Raw genomic sequence first — 17,678 nt, 5'->3', positions numbered from 1 at the left:
TCTAACATTTTAAAGGCATTAGATTTTTACTATTAAATTTCACTAAATTTATTTCCCACTATCAGCCAAAGACAAATATACTATTTAAAGGTTTTACAGCTTTGGTTTCTTGGCTGTAACTTAAGATAAGTCAGAATTTAGAAAGACTAGTAACTAATAGCTCTGGAGATGGAAACATCTAGGCAACAGTTCCTTTTAAAACAGGAAGAGAATATTTTCGGAACTCTTCATAGATTTTGTTATGTCATTGTTAGCAGTGCACTGCATTTTGATTCAGCATTTCTGAACAATCTTGCTGACTCCATCAGATTCACTGCTAGTTGTATGAGACAGTTTTGAACTGAATTCTTAACCCATATGTGAGAGACACTGAATCTTATTATAAATGCATATTCAGGTTATTAGAAGAATTCAATGTTACCCTGAAGTACATAATACAGAAAACACTCTAGTCTTTTCAAATTTTCAATTTTAAATCCTTTTTACATTGGCAGAAAGGATTTGATGTATTCAATGCACTAGATTTGATGGAAAATAAGACATTCTTGGAAAAGCTCAAGTTTGGTATAGGAGATGGCAATTTACAGTATTACTTGTACAATTGGAGGTGTCCAGGAACAGATTCTGAAAAGGTAAGAGAAGTTGATATACCCTTTGTAAACTTAATAAATTTACTTAGGAAATTCCATACTGCCCTTAGGATTGTGAAGTTTTTTAGTAGCTTTTTAAAAATACAGATCTATCGTACCACATTATAATTTAATTCCTCTTGCTTACCTGTTCTTACTATTCCATTTCTTCCCTCCCTTTAGGTTGGACTTGTATTACAATAGGTGAATATTTCCATTTCTAGAACTCTGACACTCTGACACCATCATTTGTTAATATTCTACTTAATGATTCCTGGAACTTCTTTCCAAAGAAGAATAAAAGCACAACCTCAGTGAAATCGATGTAGTCGGTAACAATTGGAGAAGATGAAAAAGCATCCATACATAAGCAGTACTATGTATTTCCAACTAGAATGTTAACATTCTTCCTTTTTTTCCATGGCTTGCCCATTTGAAGGAGGGATGAAAGGGTACAAAGAGCACATTCCTTTAATTTTCAAACTTTCAGCTGTCTCTTGATGAAGAGAAGCTGTTTTTCCATTCTCTAGAAAGAGACCCTTTTAATAGTTGGAACAGAAGTCACAGACTCATATAAGAAAATCTTTGCTAAGGTGTGGAGATAAACTGCTGCATTTCTTTTTATCAAGTGGTGGTCTGTCTGTGTAACAGAATAAAGGATCCATTTGAGAAATTTGTCCTTGTATCACCTTCCACGCTATCATTGGGAAGAGTTCTGAAATCAGCACTTCCATAACTCAGTGATGAGTGGTGGATGTTTACTTGTAGAGCAAGATAAAAATGTACTGGTGACTAGTACACTTATTTCTCCAGAAGCAAAGTTCCCAAATCAATAGACACATAAATTTGTATTTTAATTTTCAACATGTCAGTGGATTAGTTCAGAAACAAAGTTTTGTGCAAACATGAACTGTGTTCTCTGAAAGTATGTGCACCGTAACTGATTAGACTTCTGCTGCTGCACAAATTCATTTCCTCTCAGCCACGGCAAGGATAGGTGAGAAATGGAAGCGCTAAAGTCAAAGGAAATGCCTAGTGGATTTTATTAGTGCTATCAGGATATTGGTAGTTTGAATGTTTTTATTACTTATGCAAAATTGCACATATTCCTTTATGCTGACTTTAATTTATCATGAAAGCTGTCATGCTAATGGAAAATGTCTTATTTGTAAATAAGTATTCATAATTTTGTTACTGATGGTGTTTTTATCCAGAATTGAAAAACCAAGTTTCACAGTGTACATATATACATATATTGTCAATAGTCCAAGGGGGAAAAGATGCTAAATGAGGCCACATAGACTGGCCTTGACTCAAATATCACAAAGTAGATACTTCTTCCTGACTTCCCTCTTCCAGTGCCTAGGCTGTTTAATCCAGAAAAATGTAATTGTTTCAGACATTATGCCTTTTCCTTCATGTTATGAATAGTTAAGTAAAACCGGTCACGTCTTATAACAGGCAAGAGCTAGCAAACTAAATCCAGCTAGCAGCTAAATCCAGCCCATCACCTGTTTTGTGCAACCCACAAGCTAAGGATGGCTTTTAGTTTTTGAGTTGTTGGGGGGAAATAACATTTTGTAACATGTTAAAATTGTATGAAATTCAAATTTCAGCATCCATGAATGAATAAAGTTTTACTGGAACACAGCCACACTCCTTCATTTATCCACTGCCAGTGGCTGCTTCATGCTACAAAAGGCAGAGTTGTTTCAATTTAGACCAAAAGGCCTAACATATTTGCTGTCTGACCCTTACAAAAAAATTTTGTTGATCCTGATTTACACTAATAAGCCAAAAGCCACTTTCTGCAGCCTGCCATTCATTACCCTAAAAACCAACCCAAGGATTGTGCTATCCCTGAGGCTACCAGTAGAGGGCGCACATGTACCAGTGCCACTTAGGACAGCACCATGTACTTTCTTAGCTGGGAAAGACTCCTCTCAGGATGATTCAACCCAATGGTATAACTATATTTCTTAATAGAAGATGAAAACTTCAAGAAGGAAAACTGAACCAATTCACTCAAACTTTTTAAAGAAACTAGCATTAAATGAAATTTTAATTTAATCTGGAGTCAAGGCTCAGTTGGGATTTATGTTTAGTTTTTTATGGAAGTCATATGAAGTAGGTTTTCAAGTAATCGAATTGCCAGTCAGAAATCTTGTCACGAGCTTACCTCATGATGAAACTGTGGCATTGTTCCTTTATTCGTTTATAAAATCCCAATTGTTATAGAAGTCCTATTTTTTTTCTCATTTAAAAATAGCAGTTGCCTCTGTAATTTAAGGTTATTAATAAACATTTTAAAATAATCAGTAAAACTGGTTGTTTTTTAAAGAGCTACTAGAACTAAATTTCAGTGTAACATGCAGTGTTTCATATATTTTAAAAAACTGCATTTGTCTTCGCCCTGCATCCTTTTTTCAAAAATGGAAATGCTCTATTTCATAAGTGTTTTGTTTCTTCTGGGGGGGGGGGGAAGGGGCCAGGATGGCATTCAGTAAAATTTAAATGAGTGGAAGCAGCATAATCCAAGTGTCAGCCAGAATTTAAGCTGAAAATAAACTTGGCCAGCCTTTCCCCTAAATTAGAGAAAGTAACTTTTCCAAACACACTGTGAGTAGCAGCCACTGTAACATCACCACAGTGTTAACTATACCCATTTCCCAACATGGGGGGCACCCATCATTGCAGACCCACCTCTGAGAATCCAAGCTCTTCAGTTTTTGAATTCTGTTCCTGCCTCATTTCATCTGATCACCATCACACTTTTTTAAAAAAATATTTATTTAGGAGAGAGGGAGAGAAACACCAATGTATGGTTGCTTCTCGTGTGTCAGGGAACTGGCTTGCAACCCAGGCATGTGCCCTGACTGGGAATTGAACCGCGATTCTCTGGTTCGGAGGCCTGTGCTCAATCCACTGAGCTACACCAGCCAGGGCTTACCGTCACACTTTTTATACATGTTAAATTTCTAAGGAAATGTTAACCATGTAAAAGGGTGAATTCTAACCCGTCAAACCTTAACTGTCTTCTTCGGTAATTATCAAGCCTTTCTCTCAGGCCCATGCAATATACCCACCCAAAGAAAGTCAAACAGGCAGGAAATAAAAACTGATGTATTATTTCTAAAGACAATTTGGCATTACTTGGCATTTACTATCTTTTCTTTAAACTGATGACATATCTGCAATCCAGTTTCATCTACCCTACTAACTATAATCATGTTTACTGTGGTACATTTTCCAAGTTTGAAAGAAAGATGTTCTGGTTCACAAGCACTGTGGCTGCCTTTTAAAAAGTGAATTTACACAAGCGTAGAAACTGGTTGCAATAAACTTTTGATATGCATACTCCTATTTTCTGCATTTAAGTGTTTTTAAGCTTCAGCATCTCTGTGCTAAAAAGTCTTACACATTTGAAAGGAACATTACCAATCTTCCGTGAATCTATGTAAAAGTAACAATTTATTCAAGGTTTTTTTTTTACAAGGTGTCATTTTCCAATTGTATGAAGTGACAAGTTTACACAAGATTACTTTGAAGTCATTTTTTTACTTTTGGGTGGTTTCCTCTTTTTATTAGGGTTTGGAATCAGTTTCTTTATTTTAAGGGGTTGCAGCACTACAGCCTGCTGACCTTCCACTGGCTTTCTCCTACGTTTAGAGAGGTCTTCAAAGGAGGTGTCCAAAATCTCTTTGTCTTCATTTTCCAAAGAGTCAGACTCTGAATGTTCCTTGGAGTCCGCAGTTATGTCTTGAAGCCATGGTACATTTAAACTGGGTACTCTGGGGATTATAGCTTTTACTGCATCGACAAAGTCAGTGGTGTTCCGTTTGAATCCCAAGGCCAGGACACATTTTAAGCCAATGACAGGTGCAATTCTCTCACTGAGACGGGGAACCTGACAAGCAGGAACCATTCTGCTTACACTTAACTGAATCAGGTGTGAGGTGATGATTGTGGGCTTGACTGACTTACACACTAGAACTAAAAGCAGTTCGTTCCTTTCCAGAGCCCTGGTCACTTCATTAACGCCAATGGCAAGCTGCTTCCTGACGTGGACAGAAGTCCACCCTGACACTTGTTGGTTATCTTCTGGTTTTTCCTCCAGATCCTCACTCATACCGACATCTATTCTACATTTCTCTCTGCCTTGTTTTTTTGAAAAATGCTGCTTTTTATTTCTCCTCTTATCCTCAATCTTCTCAAGCCCAACAGATTTAAATCTATCTTCAAGTGTTTGTAAGATGAAGTGCATATCCTCTCTCTCCAGAGCACTCCAGCAGATAGTATATGGGTTGTTCAACGACGTCTTTACAGTTAAAGGTCTTGTCTTCCGAACAGAGCCCCTCCCTGGTGCCTGAGGAGCCGCAGCCATTCTGAAAATCCTTCCTAAGATGCAAATGACAAAGGAAAGTTAGTGCTAACTGGCAATGCATGTCTTAAGAACATCCTGGTTCTTGATAGGCCAGAGCAAGCCTAATTATAGAGAACCAATTATGTGACCATACATTTAATCTGTCTTTTAAGATTAAATAATTTTCCCCATTTTTTCATATGACTGTCTTTATTTATATATAGGCAATACAATGAATGTTTTGCATTACTGCAATCACAGTGAAATTTTATTTCTTAAAATTGTTCCACATTTCTACTTGTTCAAAATGACCCTTTTGATGACTGTATTGTATTAATCTTATAGATTTGTTACCATTTCCCAAATTCCTCTCTAGTTAGGCCTCCATTCGTGCATTCAACAAATATTCGACATGCATGCAGTGTTGTAGGCATTGGGGTCAGCAGTGAAAAGTCCCCAACCCACTCACCTGAGTCCCTGTGTCTGTCTACACAGAGCTCACAATCCATGAGGGCCCTGGAAGCCTCTGCTTTTATAATTAACTAGATGTGATTTAAAAAAAAAAATGAACAGTAACATATGTACATGATTTAAAGTTCAAATGACACTTTCATTTTATGTCCTCTTGTAAGTACTCTCCCCTTCTCTGGACCCTGAGCTTCTTGTGTTTCCTTCCTAAAACATTCAATACATATGCAGGTGGACAGTCCCTTTCCTAAATTAGCCAACTGCTCCTCCAGCTAGGAATGGATGAAAACTAGGGAAATTTTGTCATGAAATTTAAAGACACTATTCTACTAAGGAACAATAACCAGAAGGAGCCTTTCTGGGAAAATGTTATAAAATAGTAGTCTGGGGGCATATTCTGCTTCTCTTTCCCAGAGCTAACTGCATATTCCTTTCTCTTCTCTCAGTTTTCTTCCTCATGTTCCACCATAAGGACCCATGTGGCAAAACTCAAGGTAAATAAGGCAGCCCAGGAGAAGTCTGGAATCGGAACTGTCCTTATTTTCAGGTAACCAGAGCTCTCATTCTAGATATGCCCTCATTCACTCCACTGATGCCTGCCCCCCTCTGAAAGGCCCCATGCAGGATTAAGAATTAAGTCCTCTCCAATTAAACACCCACTTACTGGGCTGTCTATTGATGTTGACAATCAAGTGTCCCTGTGGAATGTCAGAATTTATACAGCACTTTCTCCATCTATTAACTTCAGTCTCACAAAAGAACTGTATAATTGCCCAATGTGTGGATGAGGAAACAGCATCGGGTCAAATATCTTGCTCCAAGTCACAGCTGGTTTCTAAATCTAAGTTTTTAGCCTCTCCCAATCCTGGCTGCACCTCATAAATAATCTGTAGCCTTTAAAACATCAGACAGTTGGTCCTTATATCCGAGCTACTCAACTGGAATCACTGAGAACAGGCCTATAGCATCTGGACTTGCAAAAAGTTGCCTGGGTGAATGTGATACAGAACTGGAACTAGCAACTGCAGGTGTGGGACAGGAGGCCTTCCCACACTGGACCTAAAAAATGGCCTCAGGACCTCTCCTCTTCTCCACAGCTCCATGAGGTGAAAGGTCAGACCTCATTTCTGTCCATATCACAGTATCTGTGAGATAGGGAGACTCAGTATCTGCGGCCTTTGATCCAGCCCCACTGCACAGCCCTCCCCATACCCCATTATCTCCATGTTCCCCTCAAGCTCAGGGAATCAGGAAGTAGCTCATGCAAACCCAAGGGTGACTGGCAGAGGCTGGCATCAGACTGAAGGTGCTCAGGAGACAAGACAAAAATGATCTGACAGAGCTCTTGCCAAACTACAAGTCAGTGTGTCAGCATTCAAACAACACAGTAAATACAGTCTGTGCTCTGCAGAGAAAGCACGGTGTGCATTAACTCCTCCTATCTTCAGAGTCAGCTGGGGGAGACGAGAACCAAAAAATTCAGATAAGCAAAATCTCCATGCCCTATAATCCAGAAACAAAGTACTCACTAGTACAGGAGAAATAAGGACTTTGGAAAAGAGAAAAAGGAAGCTCTTGCTGAGATACCTTTTGAGCTATGCCTTGAAGGCCTCTACTGCCTATAGGATCAAGTGCAAACTCTTTAAGGTGACACAGAAGGCCCACCACACTCTGTCCCCATCTCTCCACCAGCCTTTCTCCTTAATATGCCCCGCCACACGTTACACCCCACCACTGAACCAGTTTCTCATCTCAATGTCCTCATGCATACTATTCCCTTTGCCTGGAATATTACTCCCACCCTCAGCCTCCTGACCCCGCTTCTCACTTGAACAAGTATTTCTGGATTATCCACAATGTATCAACCAGTAAAGTATTACAGAAAAAAATTCATTGACCTCACTGAGCAGTGAATCTATGAGGAAGGCATATAAGTAGGTACTGGGTTAGCAAAAAAGTCCATCTACTTTCTGTAAAATAAAAGACACATTTTTCATTTTCACAAATACCTTTTTTGATTTGGATATTTTGAGTATGTCAGCTATCTCCTGAGTGGTATCACGTTGCTTGTTCAATTAAGGTGTCAGTTGGATCACTGTCAACTTTGACTGGTCTACTGGACTGTGGAGCATCTCCAGGAAGACATCTTCAGCATGAAACTTCACAAACCACATTTGACACATTCGATCAGTCACAACACCTTCTCCACACACTGCACAAATCTTTTTTTGCATTTCAGTTGCACGTTTACTTTTCTTGAAATCATACAGCATAATATGCCAAAAATGTTGTGTGCTTTCTTCCATCTTCAATATTAAAATGACTACACAAAAATCACCAATTTTGATAAATTTTTTAAATGCATGCTGATATGACAGTTGTCACCATACAATCTGACAGAACTGTTTCGAATGAAGTTAAAAGACAACTAAGCACTTCTAGAGCCATCTTATGGAAACAACCAAATGAACTTTTTGGCCAACCCAGTAACAACATAATAAAACACTCAGTTCAGGGAATTACAGGATACTAAAGGAACATATGGCCTGACTTAGTTGAGGGAGTCAGGAAGGGCCTCCTGGTAGAGGTGGCCTTTAACTAAATATCTGAAGAATGCCTACCAAACGGAACCCCAAGTACAATGCCCAGGGAACAGCATTAAAGGAAGTCAACTCACTGGGGCAGAGGCTAGAGAGTGGTGAGAAATTAGGAAAGATAGGTAAAAACCACATGGTGAAGGTCTTTGAAGACCTTAAATGGGAAGCAACTGCCTTATAAGGCAGAGGAGAGGCAGGATGAGGAAAGCATGGCAGATCCTTATGGATTTGGGAGTGTAAGGATCATCTGCCAGGAGTGGAAACAACAGGCTCCGAAGAAGTGCTGGTAAGAAATGATGGTAGAGTAACTGCAGAGGGGATGGACAGAAATACAGGCTAGTTAAAATAAGTGCAGGTAAAATCTCCTGAACATAGCGATCAACTGGGAGTAAAGCAGAGAATGGACTCAGGGATGCCTTCCGGTTTCTAGATCCAGCAGCAAAAGGTGAACAGGCCCAGTTCCCAGAGGCTGCAGTCCTGACCCAGGGTTAATCCCTCTCTTTGGATACCGCGCTGGTATCTAGGACCTTCAGTACTTTATTATTGAACATACGGGATGTAGTTATTTTGTTGTCCGGCTCCACTTCCGGGCTGTGGAATACTGAAGGGCCAAGATGGGGCTTTATCTTAGTATCTTTGGCACCCAAAGACGCTAAACAGAGCACAGAGCATGAACTAAAGAGACGGGAAAACACGCCGGCCGGGCAGGGGCGACTAGGCCTGGGAGACCTTGTGTGTCCCCCGACCTCGGCACCCCGCGAGTCCCAGCCACAATTCCACCCGCGTGGACCCTCCAGTCTCTCCGCCACCCTACCCCCATCCACTCACGATTGTCACAGGCGCCGGGTCCACGTGAGCCGCCACGCGCGTGCGCACAGCCCCCGCCCTCCCGGCCCCGCCTCCTAAATGCTCACAAAAGTTGACATTTCATCCTTCTGCGTTTGTTCACTCACAACAGAAAAAGTCTGCTTACTGCTTCGCGGATGGCGGAAGCTACACAAACTGGACGGATCCGAAAGACCCTTCAGACCTGAGCGTCTGGGTTACGCACTGGCGGGTGGGGAGGAGTCTCTCAGGGCCCTTTGGCAGCAGTGCGCAGGCGCAGAGTGTCTCGCGGGATCTCGCAGTTACCACGGTAACCAGCTGTAAGCTGGCTGGCATGCAAGGTCTGCGAAGCTGTCAGACCGCTACGTTTCTTGAAACCTCGCCCTCTCGCTTGGCACCCTTTCCCTTCTGACTCAGTTTCTACCTTTCAGCCTGGCGGACTTAGCGACCCGCTCTCTTTTCCTGCTTTTCTACATTTGGCTTGCCTAAGGAACGCAAAACCCTAGCCCCACCCAGCCCCCATCTTCGTGGAATCCCCGAGAAAATCCCAGAGCCATAAAAGTCGAGATAAATGGAGGATGGGGAGCGGTTTGAGGAAATAACATTCCTACAGGCAATCTTGAGCCCTCCTTCCCCGCCACCCCACACCCAAAGAAAGGGAGTAAAGGCTGCTTTGAGTTCTGCGACAGCAATTCGGTAACTCCAAATGTCTGCTGTGGCTACTCCGAACAATGGAGATGAATGGTTAGAAATGGAGTCGCGTGGAAGGTACGGACGATTGTAAACCAGCTGAGAATATTTTCAAGGTCAACAATTCAGGAAAACAGGCAGATTCTGATCTAACGAGCCTCTTTCCTACTCAGGCACTCTTTTCTTTTCCAGTTTAATTTAGCCCCCTCTTCCGTTTCCTCCTGTTTTTCTCAGTCCCTTAACTGCTCGTTTTGTTCCCCTCCCCCTACTTCTTTTGTTCTAGTTTCTGTATATTCAGTTTTCATCACCTACATGTACCTAACTGGCTGTAAACTAAACAAAACAAAGAGCTGCGTTGCCCTTTGTCAAAGATTATTGAGCACAGGGTAGAGTACAATGTGATCTTTAGAAATAATTAGAAAGATCAGAAAGAACTAAGTTACGGCGAGTCTGAGTGTAACAACAGACCCTGTTTAATAAAATGAATTATCTTACTTCATCATGATCAACTGTAAACATGCACTTCTAAAGTAGACATAGATCTCTACTTTGAAGCTTTAAAACAAACAGACGCCATGTCTAATTGCAATGGTGAAGCAGTGATTTTCAACTGCCTACAAGCATTTTAAAGCATGCAATGCCTGACTGTTTAGTACGGGGCACTGACCTCTTTTCCCTTAGATTGTCAAATAAAAAATATGACAACAGTCAATACAACAATAGCTGTCCAGTGTGAATGAACCAAAATTATACCTATTTTTGTCAGATTGGCAAAAAATAAATTTTTGGTGTGCCACAGAATTTTAGTAATTAGTCTATGTACGCCACGAAAAAGGTTGAAAATTGCTGTACTAGAGTAATAAGGAGGAAATGTGTATAATGTTTTGCCTCCTTAAGGTTCCAGGTTTTAGAGTTATAATGTCATCCCAGTTTATGTTTGCTGGGTGAAGATTACCGTACCAGCCATTACCTCCCTCAGCTGTAGAGCCAGGCTGGCTAGACTGAAACCCTGACTCTATGACTGAGTAAGCCTGCAACCATAAAGCAACCTAGTTAACCCTCTATGAAGTGATCAGAATAGTCCCTGTTGCGAGCATTAGAAGAACCTGTCTGTGTTAGATGCTTAGTACAGTCCCTGGCACATAAAAAGTGCTTGATTACGATAATTATGCTGACTCTAGTGCCAAGCTGAATTAAAAATTAAGTTAATAAAAATTAACTGTACCTCTATGATTTTAGTGCTTGTGTTCTCGTTTAAGACTAATCATATAATTTCCACAAGAATTTTTGCTAAAATTAATGACTACATTCTCTCCTATTTGTATCATGCAAACATGACAAAAAAGTAAAAAGGAAAAAATATTCCCATGACTCAATTACCTCAAAACACATTTCCTTTCAGTGTTCCCTTCTCATTTGTTTCATATTTATGCATACATTTACATTGTTAAAATGATAATAATGTAGGTACAATTTTGTGTTCCGATTTTGTTTCATATATAACATTTTCCATGTTTTTCAGAGTCTTCAAATTATCACTCTAACTCTTATTTCCTGGTGTCCTGTATCGAATGATTTGTTTTACTTTTCAGTGGCAGCTGTTACAGTATTTTGTGACGGATGTAGAGAAAGAGACGCGGGTCAGGAGGCTTCTTTCCCTGCCTTGGTTCTTGGTTCTTGTCTCTCCACAAGAGATGAATCCAAGTGAGCAACAACATATACAGTGGAAAGGAGACAGTAAGTTTACTGATGAAACACACACAAGCACAAAGCCGCAAGCAGCCACCCAGCTAGTGTGAATGTTGCAGGTATAGAGAAAATAAAGTTGTGAGTAAGTTAGTGAGTGTGTTCTATACACTTGAGCTGAGGCTACAAGTAGATACTTAGTTAATCTAAGCATGCCGGCACTTGAGGTTTAGGGGTGTGTTGTGACCCTTCAAGGCCAGGCAGGTTCATGGTATTTGTGCAGACAGAAAAATATTCGTGGAGCCATGGGATGTCTGGCATGCCTTTATTCTTGGGTGGGTGAGCCACGCACGCTGCAAGCTGCGTGTCTCCCTGCATGTCACACGTCATGGTCCTTGCTCCCCAGCATGTCACCCATCATGGCACCTGTCCACTTGCATGTCTCCCATCATTGCCCCCAGCAGGGAGTCTTTACCTGTTTAAGTACTAGAGGGGAACAAAGTCGGAAAACTGCTGGAACATTACATAACATAACATAACTCTGCACATGTGAGCTCACTTCATGTTATGGGAACAGTTTTATCGGACCTGGTCTCAAGGCTATGAGACCCCTGCTTCCCTTAGTTACCCAGACACCCAGGGGAGAAAGCCAGACTGCTTCACTTGGCCTACAAGTGGTTATGTGCCTTAGCTGGCTTCTTGGTTCCCCTCCTTCCTCCTTGGGAATAATGTACAGCTACAAAGGCCTTCTTTCTCACTTGGTAAAGGCTCTTTGTTTTAGTTTGTGAAGTTGTTACAGGAGCTTCCTTTCCCAGCACTGAATCTCAAGGACTGGTGATGCGGACACCAGCCCGCAGTGTCCACAGCATTATAGACATGAGACAAATTCACACAGACTACTGAGTCCTGTGGAGGAAAAGGGGCGGCACGGTTACTCCCTCAAGGGGGGAGCAACTTGGAGTGGCCTAGCCACTCTCTCAAGGGGAGAGTGCACCGAACCTTGCCTGGACAGGCTTTTATTGGATTCAAGTAGCATAGGAATACAGGTAAAGTTCATTAATCATTGTCAGGCAGTAAGGATCAAACAATAGATAGCATACAAAGAACTCTGAGGGCCTATTCTGAGTCAGGGTCTGTTAGCTAAAGGGCTACAAAACTTTGGGAAACAAATTCATTTCCTTCTAGGACCCTTATCATTTAATTAAGAGCATTCTTAGCAAAGCAGGTTTTACAGGATTTTACATATTTTTTCTCAGGCCTGATCTCTCAGGGAGCCCACCCTCTGTAATTGTTTCAGGCTTAAGTCAGGCAGAGGAGGCAAGATAGCCAAGAAATTAGGAGACTTCTCAAAGACAGAATGAGGACTCAGGCTATGTCAAAGCCCAGGGGCGAGGGTCCATCACCCCCTTTCTCCATCCTTCCATGGGGCCTCCCTGTGATCGTGCCTGTCTTAGGTTGTTTCCCCCTTGAGGAATCTTACCTGTCATTGGCTAACTGATCAAGCATTGGGGGCCAGTCATGGATAAAGTGAAAGGAGCAGAAGCAGCACTCCTGCCAGGGAGATAAGCTTTGTCTCCTCAGTGGCTTATGGTCCGAAGGTCACTCACTCAGCCTTAGCCATTGGGGTGGTGTGGGGGGGTGGTTACAGCTTCTGAAACCAGGCAGGGTGGTTCCCAACAGTCTGGCCCCCTTCCTGTACCAGGCAATCTTCATGAGATTGTTATGGAAGCCCCCCTTTTCTCTGCACAGGCTCAAGGACTCTGCTTCCCCTGTGCTCTTTTTGCTTGTAATGCTCGGGACACCCAGCAGTTTTATTAGACTGAGCTCAGTCAGGACTGCTGAGTCAGTTGGTGAGACACGTCTTCCTTTTGCTTCTAGCCTCCTGTATTGAGTTCTTTGTTAGGTTGTAATGGTGAGGACCGTGCCTTTATTTCCCCCCTGGACACTCATTCCTAGCTGCTACCTAACAATTTTACCATGGAAAGCTTCAGTTTGGTTTTTGAATAACAAAGCATTTTTTATATTAATTCTAGAATTGGACTGCTATTAGATTTATATATTTGGCATGATGTAAGAGTGGTTGAAGATACCTGGTGATAAGTTATGTTATTAGCCAATTTTGGAAGTCTCAACAGGAAAATTTGTCAGTTGAACCCAGAAATAAGCCCTTACATATCCGGTCAATTGATTTTAACAAGGGGGCTAATGGGGAAAGGACTGTCTTTTCAACCAGTGGTGCTGGGAAAACTGGACAACCACGAACCAAAGAAAGTTGAACCCTCATTTACACCTGATACAAAAATTATCTCAAAATGAATCAAAGACCTAGACATAAGGGCTAAAATTGTAAAATTCTTAAAGCAGGGAAAAATCTTCATGACATTACATTTGGCAATGATATCTTGGATACAACACTATAAACACAGATAACAAAAGAAAAAATATAAACTGGATCTTCATCAAAATTGAAACCTTTCATGCATTATCATCTAGAGTAAAAGATGACCCTCAGAATGAATAAAATATTTGCAAATCATAGTTTGGTAAGAGATTAATACTCGGGATATAAAAATAACTCCTACAACTCAACAATAAAAGCCCAATTCAAAAATGGGCAAAGGATGTAGATAGCTGTGGTAGTAACGCAGTATTGTGAACATACTTAATTCCGCTGAATTGTACCCTTAAGAATGGTTAGAATGATAAACTTTGTGTTCCGTATACATTCTGCCACACACACAAAACAGTGCTTGTCAGAGGTCTCAGATGTGGCCTGCCCCTCACCTGATGAGAAGCCCGGGGCTGGAGCACAGGAAAGGCCCCACGTGCCTTGGAGGAAAGTGAGGAACACTTCGTTGCAAAGAATGTGCCTCTTCATACCCACATGTGCTGTTTGTATTAAATACAGTCTAAAGGTGCAGGCGTTTTCATCCAGCTTTAAGGATGATGATGCTTTCAGTCTGCAGGTAACAAAGCATTCTACTGAACTGAAAGTGGTAATTCGATAGGGGCTTTTGTCTGCCCCTATATAGAACTTTTAAAAATGTAGACATTATGAGATCTTCAAAGCCAAAAAATTATTATAGCTTTTCAAACTAGAAAAGGCTACTGAAGCATCCTATAGGTTTGCATTTCTAAGACAGTAAATACTGGTAGCCAAAACCCATCTGACCAAAAATCCTGTGGGATCCTCAGTAATTTGTTTAAAAGAGTAAAGTGTTCTGGAATCCAAAAAGTAAGAAATCTGTAGTGGATGATCCCAGCTTTGATAGGTCAATTTCTTAGCCCGGCCTTATAAATTTCATTATCATGAAATTTCAGGCCTCTATTTAAGTCCCTGGCTAGGCCTACATTTTTGGTTCTTCTGGCTCAGGAACCTGGTTTTCAAAAAACTCAGACCCAAGTTTCCTCTTGACATCGTGTGGTTTTTGTGCATTTTGTTATTTTTACTTTTACTCTATTTTTCTCTGTTTCCTTCATTTTTACTCTTTTTCCCTCATTTTGCTTTACTATTTTTTCATTTTCATTTTTTCTTTATTTTTCTATCTTTTTTCTCATTTTTCCCTTTTATTTGGATTGTCAGTATTTGTTGTTATTTATATATTTGGCTGGCATTGTGTTTTGATTCTGTTATAAAGACCAGTCCATCAGGTGGACTGTGGAATGCCTCACAGAGTGGATGTGTGAGATGCCCCCACCCGGCCCAGCCCAGCCTCCCAGCTGTGTCCCTTTGACCCCCTTTTTAGCCCACACATCAGAAGCACTGGCAGAGCCACAGAAGAAACCCGCGCCCCTACCACACTTCTCCCGGGGGGTTCCAAAGGCTGCTCCATCCACCTGGGCAATCTCGGACAGATGAGCCACCCCAGCCTCTCCCTCTGACAAGAGCCTGGGCCAGAAAGGGCCACGAGAAGCTTCTGTAGCAGGTTCAGGTTCAAGTTTATACTGACACATCTGTGTTCCCGGTTTGCCAGAAGGAATCTGAAAGCAGAGACTGGGGGGAGACACTCAAACCTCACTGAATGGAAGCTCAGTCAGTGTTAAAAGACGTGGTGAGGTCAAGTCACGCTCATTGCACTTGAGGTGGAATATGAAGGTCATGAACTTCACAAAGCCCAGTGAGAAGGTGCAGGAGATCAGCTAGGTGCTGGAACCAGACAGTGGCATTATAAGCTGAGCAAGAAACTTGCACTGCTGTGTACACAGGGCACCCAGCCTCACTGACTGGGGGGGTCGAGGGGTCCAAAGGGTCACAGCCATCTCTCAGTGGAGTTCCATTTAAGAGGACAGTCTGCACTGTTCCGACCTTCAAAAGCGTGGCTTCCAAAATCACCTCAGCTCAACCTTTAAGAGGCTGCTAAGAGCCTCCAGGGAGACAAGAGGACGGGCAGCCACTGTGCCCCAACCTGGGCAAAACTGCCGAGGCCCCTTGACTATTGTTTGTGCTCTGCTGTGCTGGCTATTCCGCGCTTATGGGGAGGGGCATGGGTGTTCCTAGATGGCAGTTTGGTAACATTTTAGAACCTTTAACAGGTTCTTCTGGGGAAAATCTCATAGGTGACTTTTACTAGGGCTTCATCAGCATTAAAACCACCTCTGATGCCAAAGGGAGTTTTCAGTTTACCATATGAGGGCTGGGTAGCACTGATCTGTGGACTGAACCAAGACTGAATGGGGCCATTGGTATTGTAGGGCACTTATTCTGGCTGCAAGTTGGAGATTGGATGAGATAAGTAGTTAGGCTTCCCTTGTACTTTGAAAGTGGGTTTTAACCTCAGTTCAATGAGAGGCAGTAAGAGAAAATCAGCTGAAGTGTCATTGGCTGCTGTATGATTTTCTGTCATTTGTAATTGTTTCCAGAATATAGAAACTGGAGGATGATTTCCCAACTTGTTTATGTGCTGGCATAATGGTGATATGAACATTTTTTTTAAAAAACACAGTTTCAAGAAGGAAAATTACAAAAAGGAGAGAGAGAGGGAGAGGAACATGGATGTGATTGGGAATCAGACTGGTGACCTTTCACTTTATGGGTTGATGCCCAGCCAACCCAGCCGGTCAGGGAGGCAGCAGTGTATTTTAGATAAGAAATTTCATCAGGATCCAGTTGGATTTAACAGGGAATGTAAGGTTGGTTTAACAACTGAAAATCAGTAATGTAAGCCATCTCTTTAAAAGATTAAAGGAGAAACGCCATGAGATTATCCCAATAGAGACATAAAAACCTTCTGATGAAATTCTACATCCATTCATGAAAACAATTTTTTACCAAATTACAAATAATGAAGGAACCACTGCAGTAAACATCACATTTAAGAATGGGTCGCTGAAATCACTGCATCTGAGAAACAAGAGGGGGGTGCACACTGTCACTACTCCTGTTCACCATCATACTGGACGTCCCAGCTAGTGCAGCAAAGCGAGAAAAAGGAGGAAATGCAGCTGTCATGGTTCATAGACTATGCTTGTTATGTAGGAAATCCAAAATAATTTACTAAAAAATAATTAAAACTTAAAAGATTTATTTAGGTTGCTGGAAAGTCAGTATACAGAAATCAATTCCCTTTCTATATCCCAGTTGCAAATAGATAAATGATGAAATCTTTTTTAAAAGTCCATCAACATCATCAAAAATTATAAAGGTACTTAAAATTAAATCTACAGGAGATGTGCATGACCATCAGTGGAGAAAATGAGAAAACTTTATCTGAAAATATTACATAAGACAAATTGAACAGGATGCATGAGCCATGAATAGTAAGCTCTTTGCCACACAGGTATCAACCTTTCTCCCCCCACCCAGCTGATGTGGAGTTTCAATGCAATTCCAAGAAAAAATCAAGAATTCTCTTTTAATGTATATGTGTAACCCACAGACATAGAGAACAGTGTGGTGGTGGCCAGAGAGAATGGCCAGGTGGAGTTAGGCAAAGTTGGGGGGAAATGGGGACATCTGTAATGGTGTCAATGATAAAAATAAAGTTAAAAAATATTTTTCTTTTGTGGAAGTTGACTCATGGATATTAAAATTTACATGCAAGAGCTAAGTGCCCAAAATGACTCTTCTTGAAGAAGAACAAAATGGGGAGGATTTAATAATTAAGACAGTGTGTGTAGATGGAGGGCTAACAAATAGCCCCCCAACATTATTCCATAATTTCTCTTCATGTTTTCTCTCAAACCCACTCCACTCAGGCTTTACACCCCACCCCCCTGCCCCCCAGCCAACACAGCACTGAAACTTGTGTTCAGGTCATCAATGATCTTGACAATGGCCTAGATCCAATCATTTTCAGTCCTCATCTAACCTAATACACTTTCTCACTTGCTATTTTTTCTTGATTTGGTTTCTGGGACACCACATTCTCTTGGTTTTCCTGTTACCTCAATGGTCACTTCTCTGTCTTCTTTGCTTATTCT

The 17,678-nt window shown here is 41.4% G+C and overlaps 2 protein-coding genes across 11 annotated transcripts in view; one reads left to right on the top strand and one right to left on the bottom strand.

Moving 5' to 3' along the window:
- The window catches only part of NMT2 (N-myristoyltransferase 2), a 92,302-nt gene that overhangs the window by 63,257 nt on the left and 11,367 nt on the right, over nt 1-17,678 (top strand). For 2 of the 3 annotated variants that reach the window (XM_053665748.1, XM_053665749.1), the window contains 2 exons: nt 495-632; nt 5,907-6,007. In XM_053665748.1, the coding sequence (XP_053521723.1) occupies nt 495-632; nt 5,907-6,007 (239 nt within the window). Of the gene's footprint in view, nt 1-494; nt 633-812; nt 2,949-5,906; nt 6,008-17,678 lie in introns of those variants that run through there. The other variant, XM_037141285.2, reaches the window with a different exon arrangement.
- On the bottom strand, nt 4,082-9,118 carry RPP38 (ribonuclease P/MRP subunit p38). Of its 8 annotated transcripts, none has more exons than XM_053665750.1 (3): nt 8,972-9,116; nt 5,462-5,534; nt 4,082-5,027 (listed from the first exon to the last, which is right to left on the bottom strand). In XM_053665750.1, the coding sequence occupies exons 1-3, from the start codon at nt 8,981-8,983 to the stop codon at nt 4,168-4,170; spliced, it is 945 nt and encodes a 314-aa protein (XP_053521725.1). In that variant the 5' UTR covers nt 8,984-9,116; the 3' UTR covers nt 4,082-4,167. The 8 variants fall into 8 exon arrangements, with proteins under 8 accessions (XP_053521725.1, XP_053521726.1, XP_053521727.1 ...); XM_053665751.1 differs by having other exon boundaries at nt 9,031-9,108; XM_053665752.1 differs by lacking the exon at nt 8,972-9,116 and adding an exon at nt 8,886-8,900.

Source organism: Artibeus jamaicensis, unplaced genomic scaffold (genome assembly GCF_021234435.1).
Source record: "Artibeus jamaicensis isolate MK-2021 breed Jamaican fruit bat unplaced genomic scaffold, CSHL_Jam_final contig_426, whole genome shotgun sequence".
NCBI lineage: Eukaryota > Metazoa > Chordata > Mammalia > Chiroptera > Phyllostomidae > Artibeus > Artibeus jamaicensis.
Note: the sequence above shows the minus strand (reverse complement) of the source record. Positions and strands in the feature narration are given on the sequence as shown.

Coding starts and splice junctions, on each gene's coding strand:
- RPP38 (XM_053665750.1), bottom strand. Junction 5,028..5,461: donor AGACAGACACAGGGACTCAG/GTGAGTGGGTTG, acceptor TTTGCATCTTAG/GAAGGATTTTCAGAATGGCT.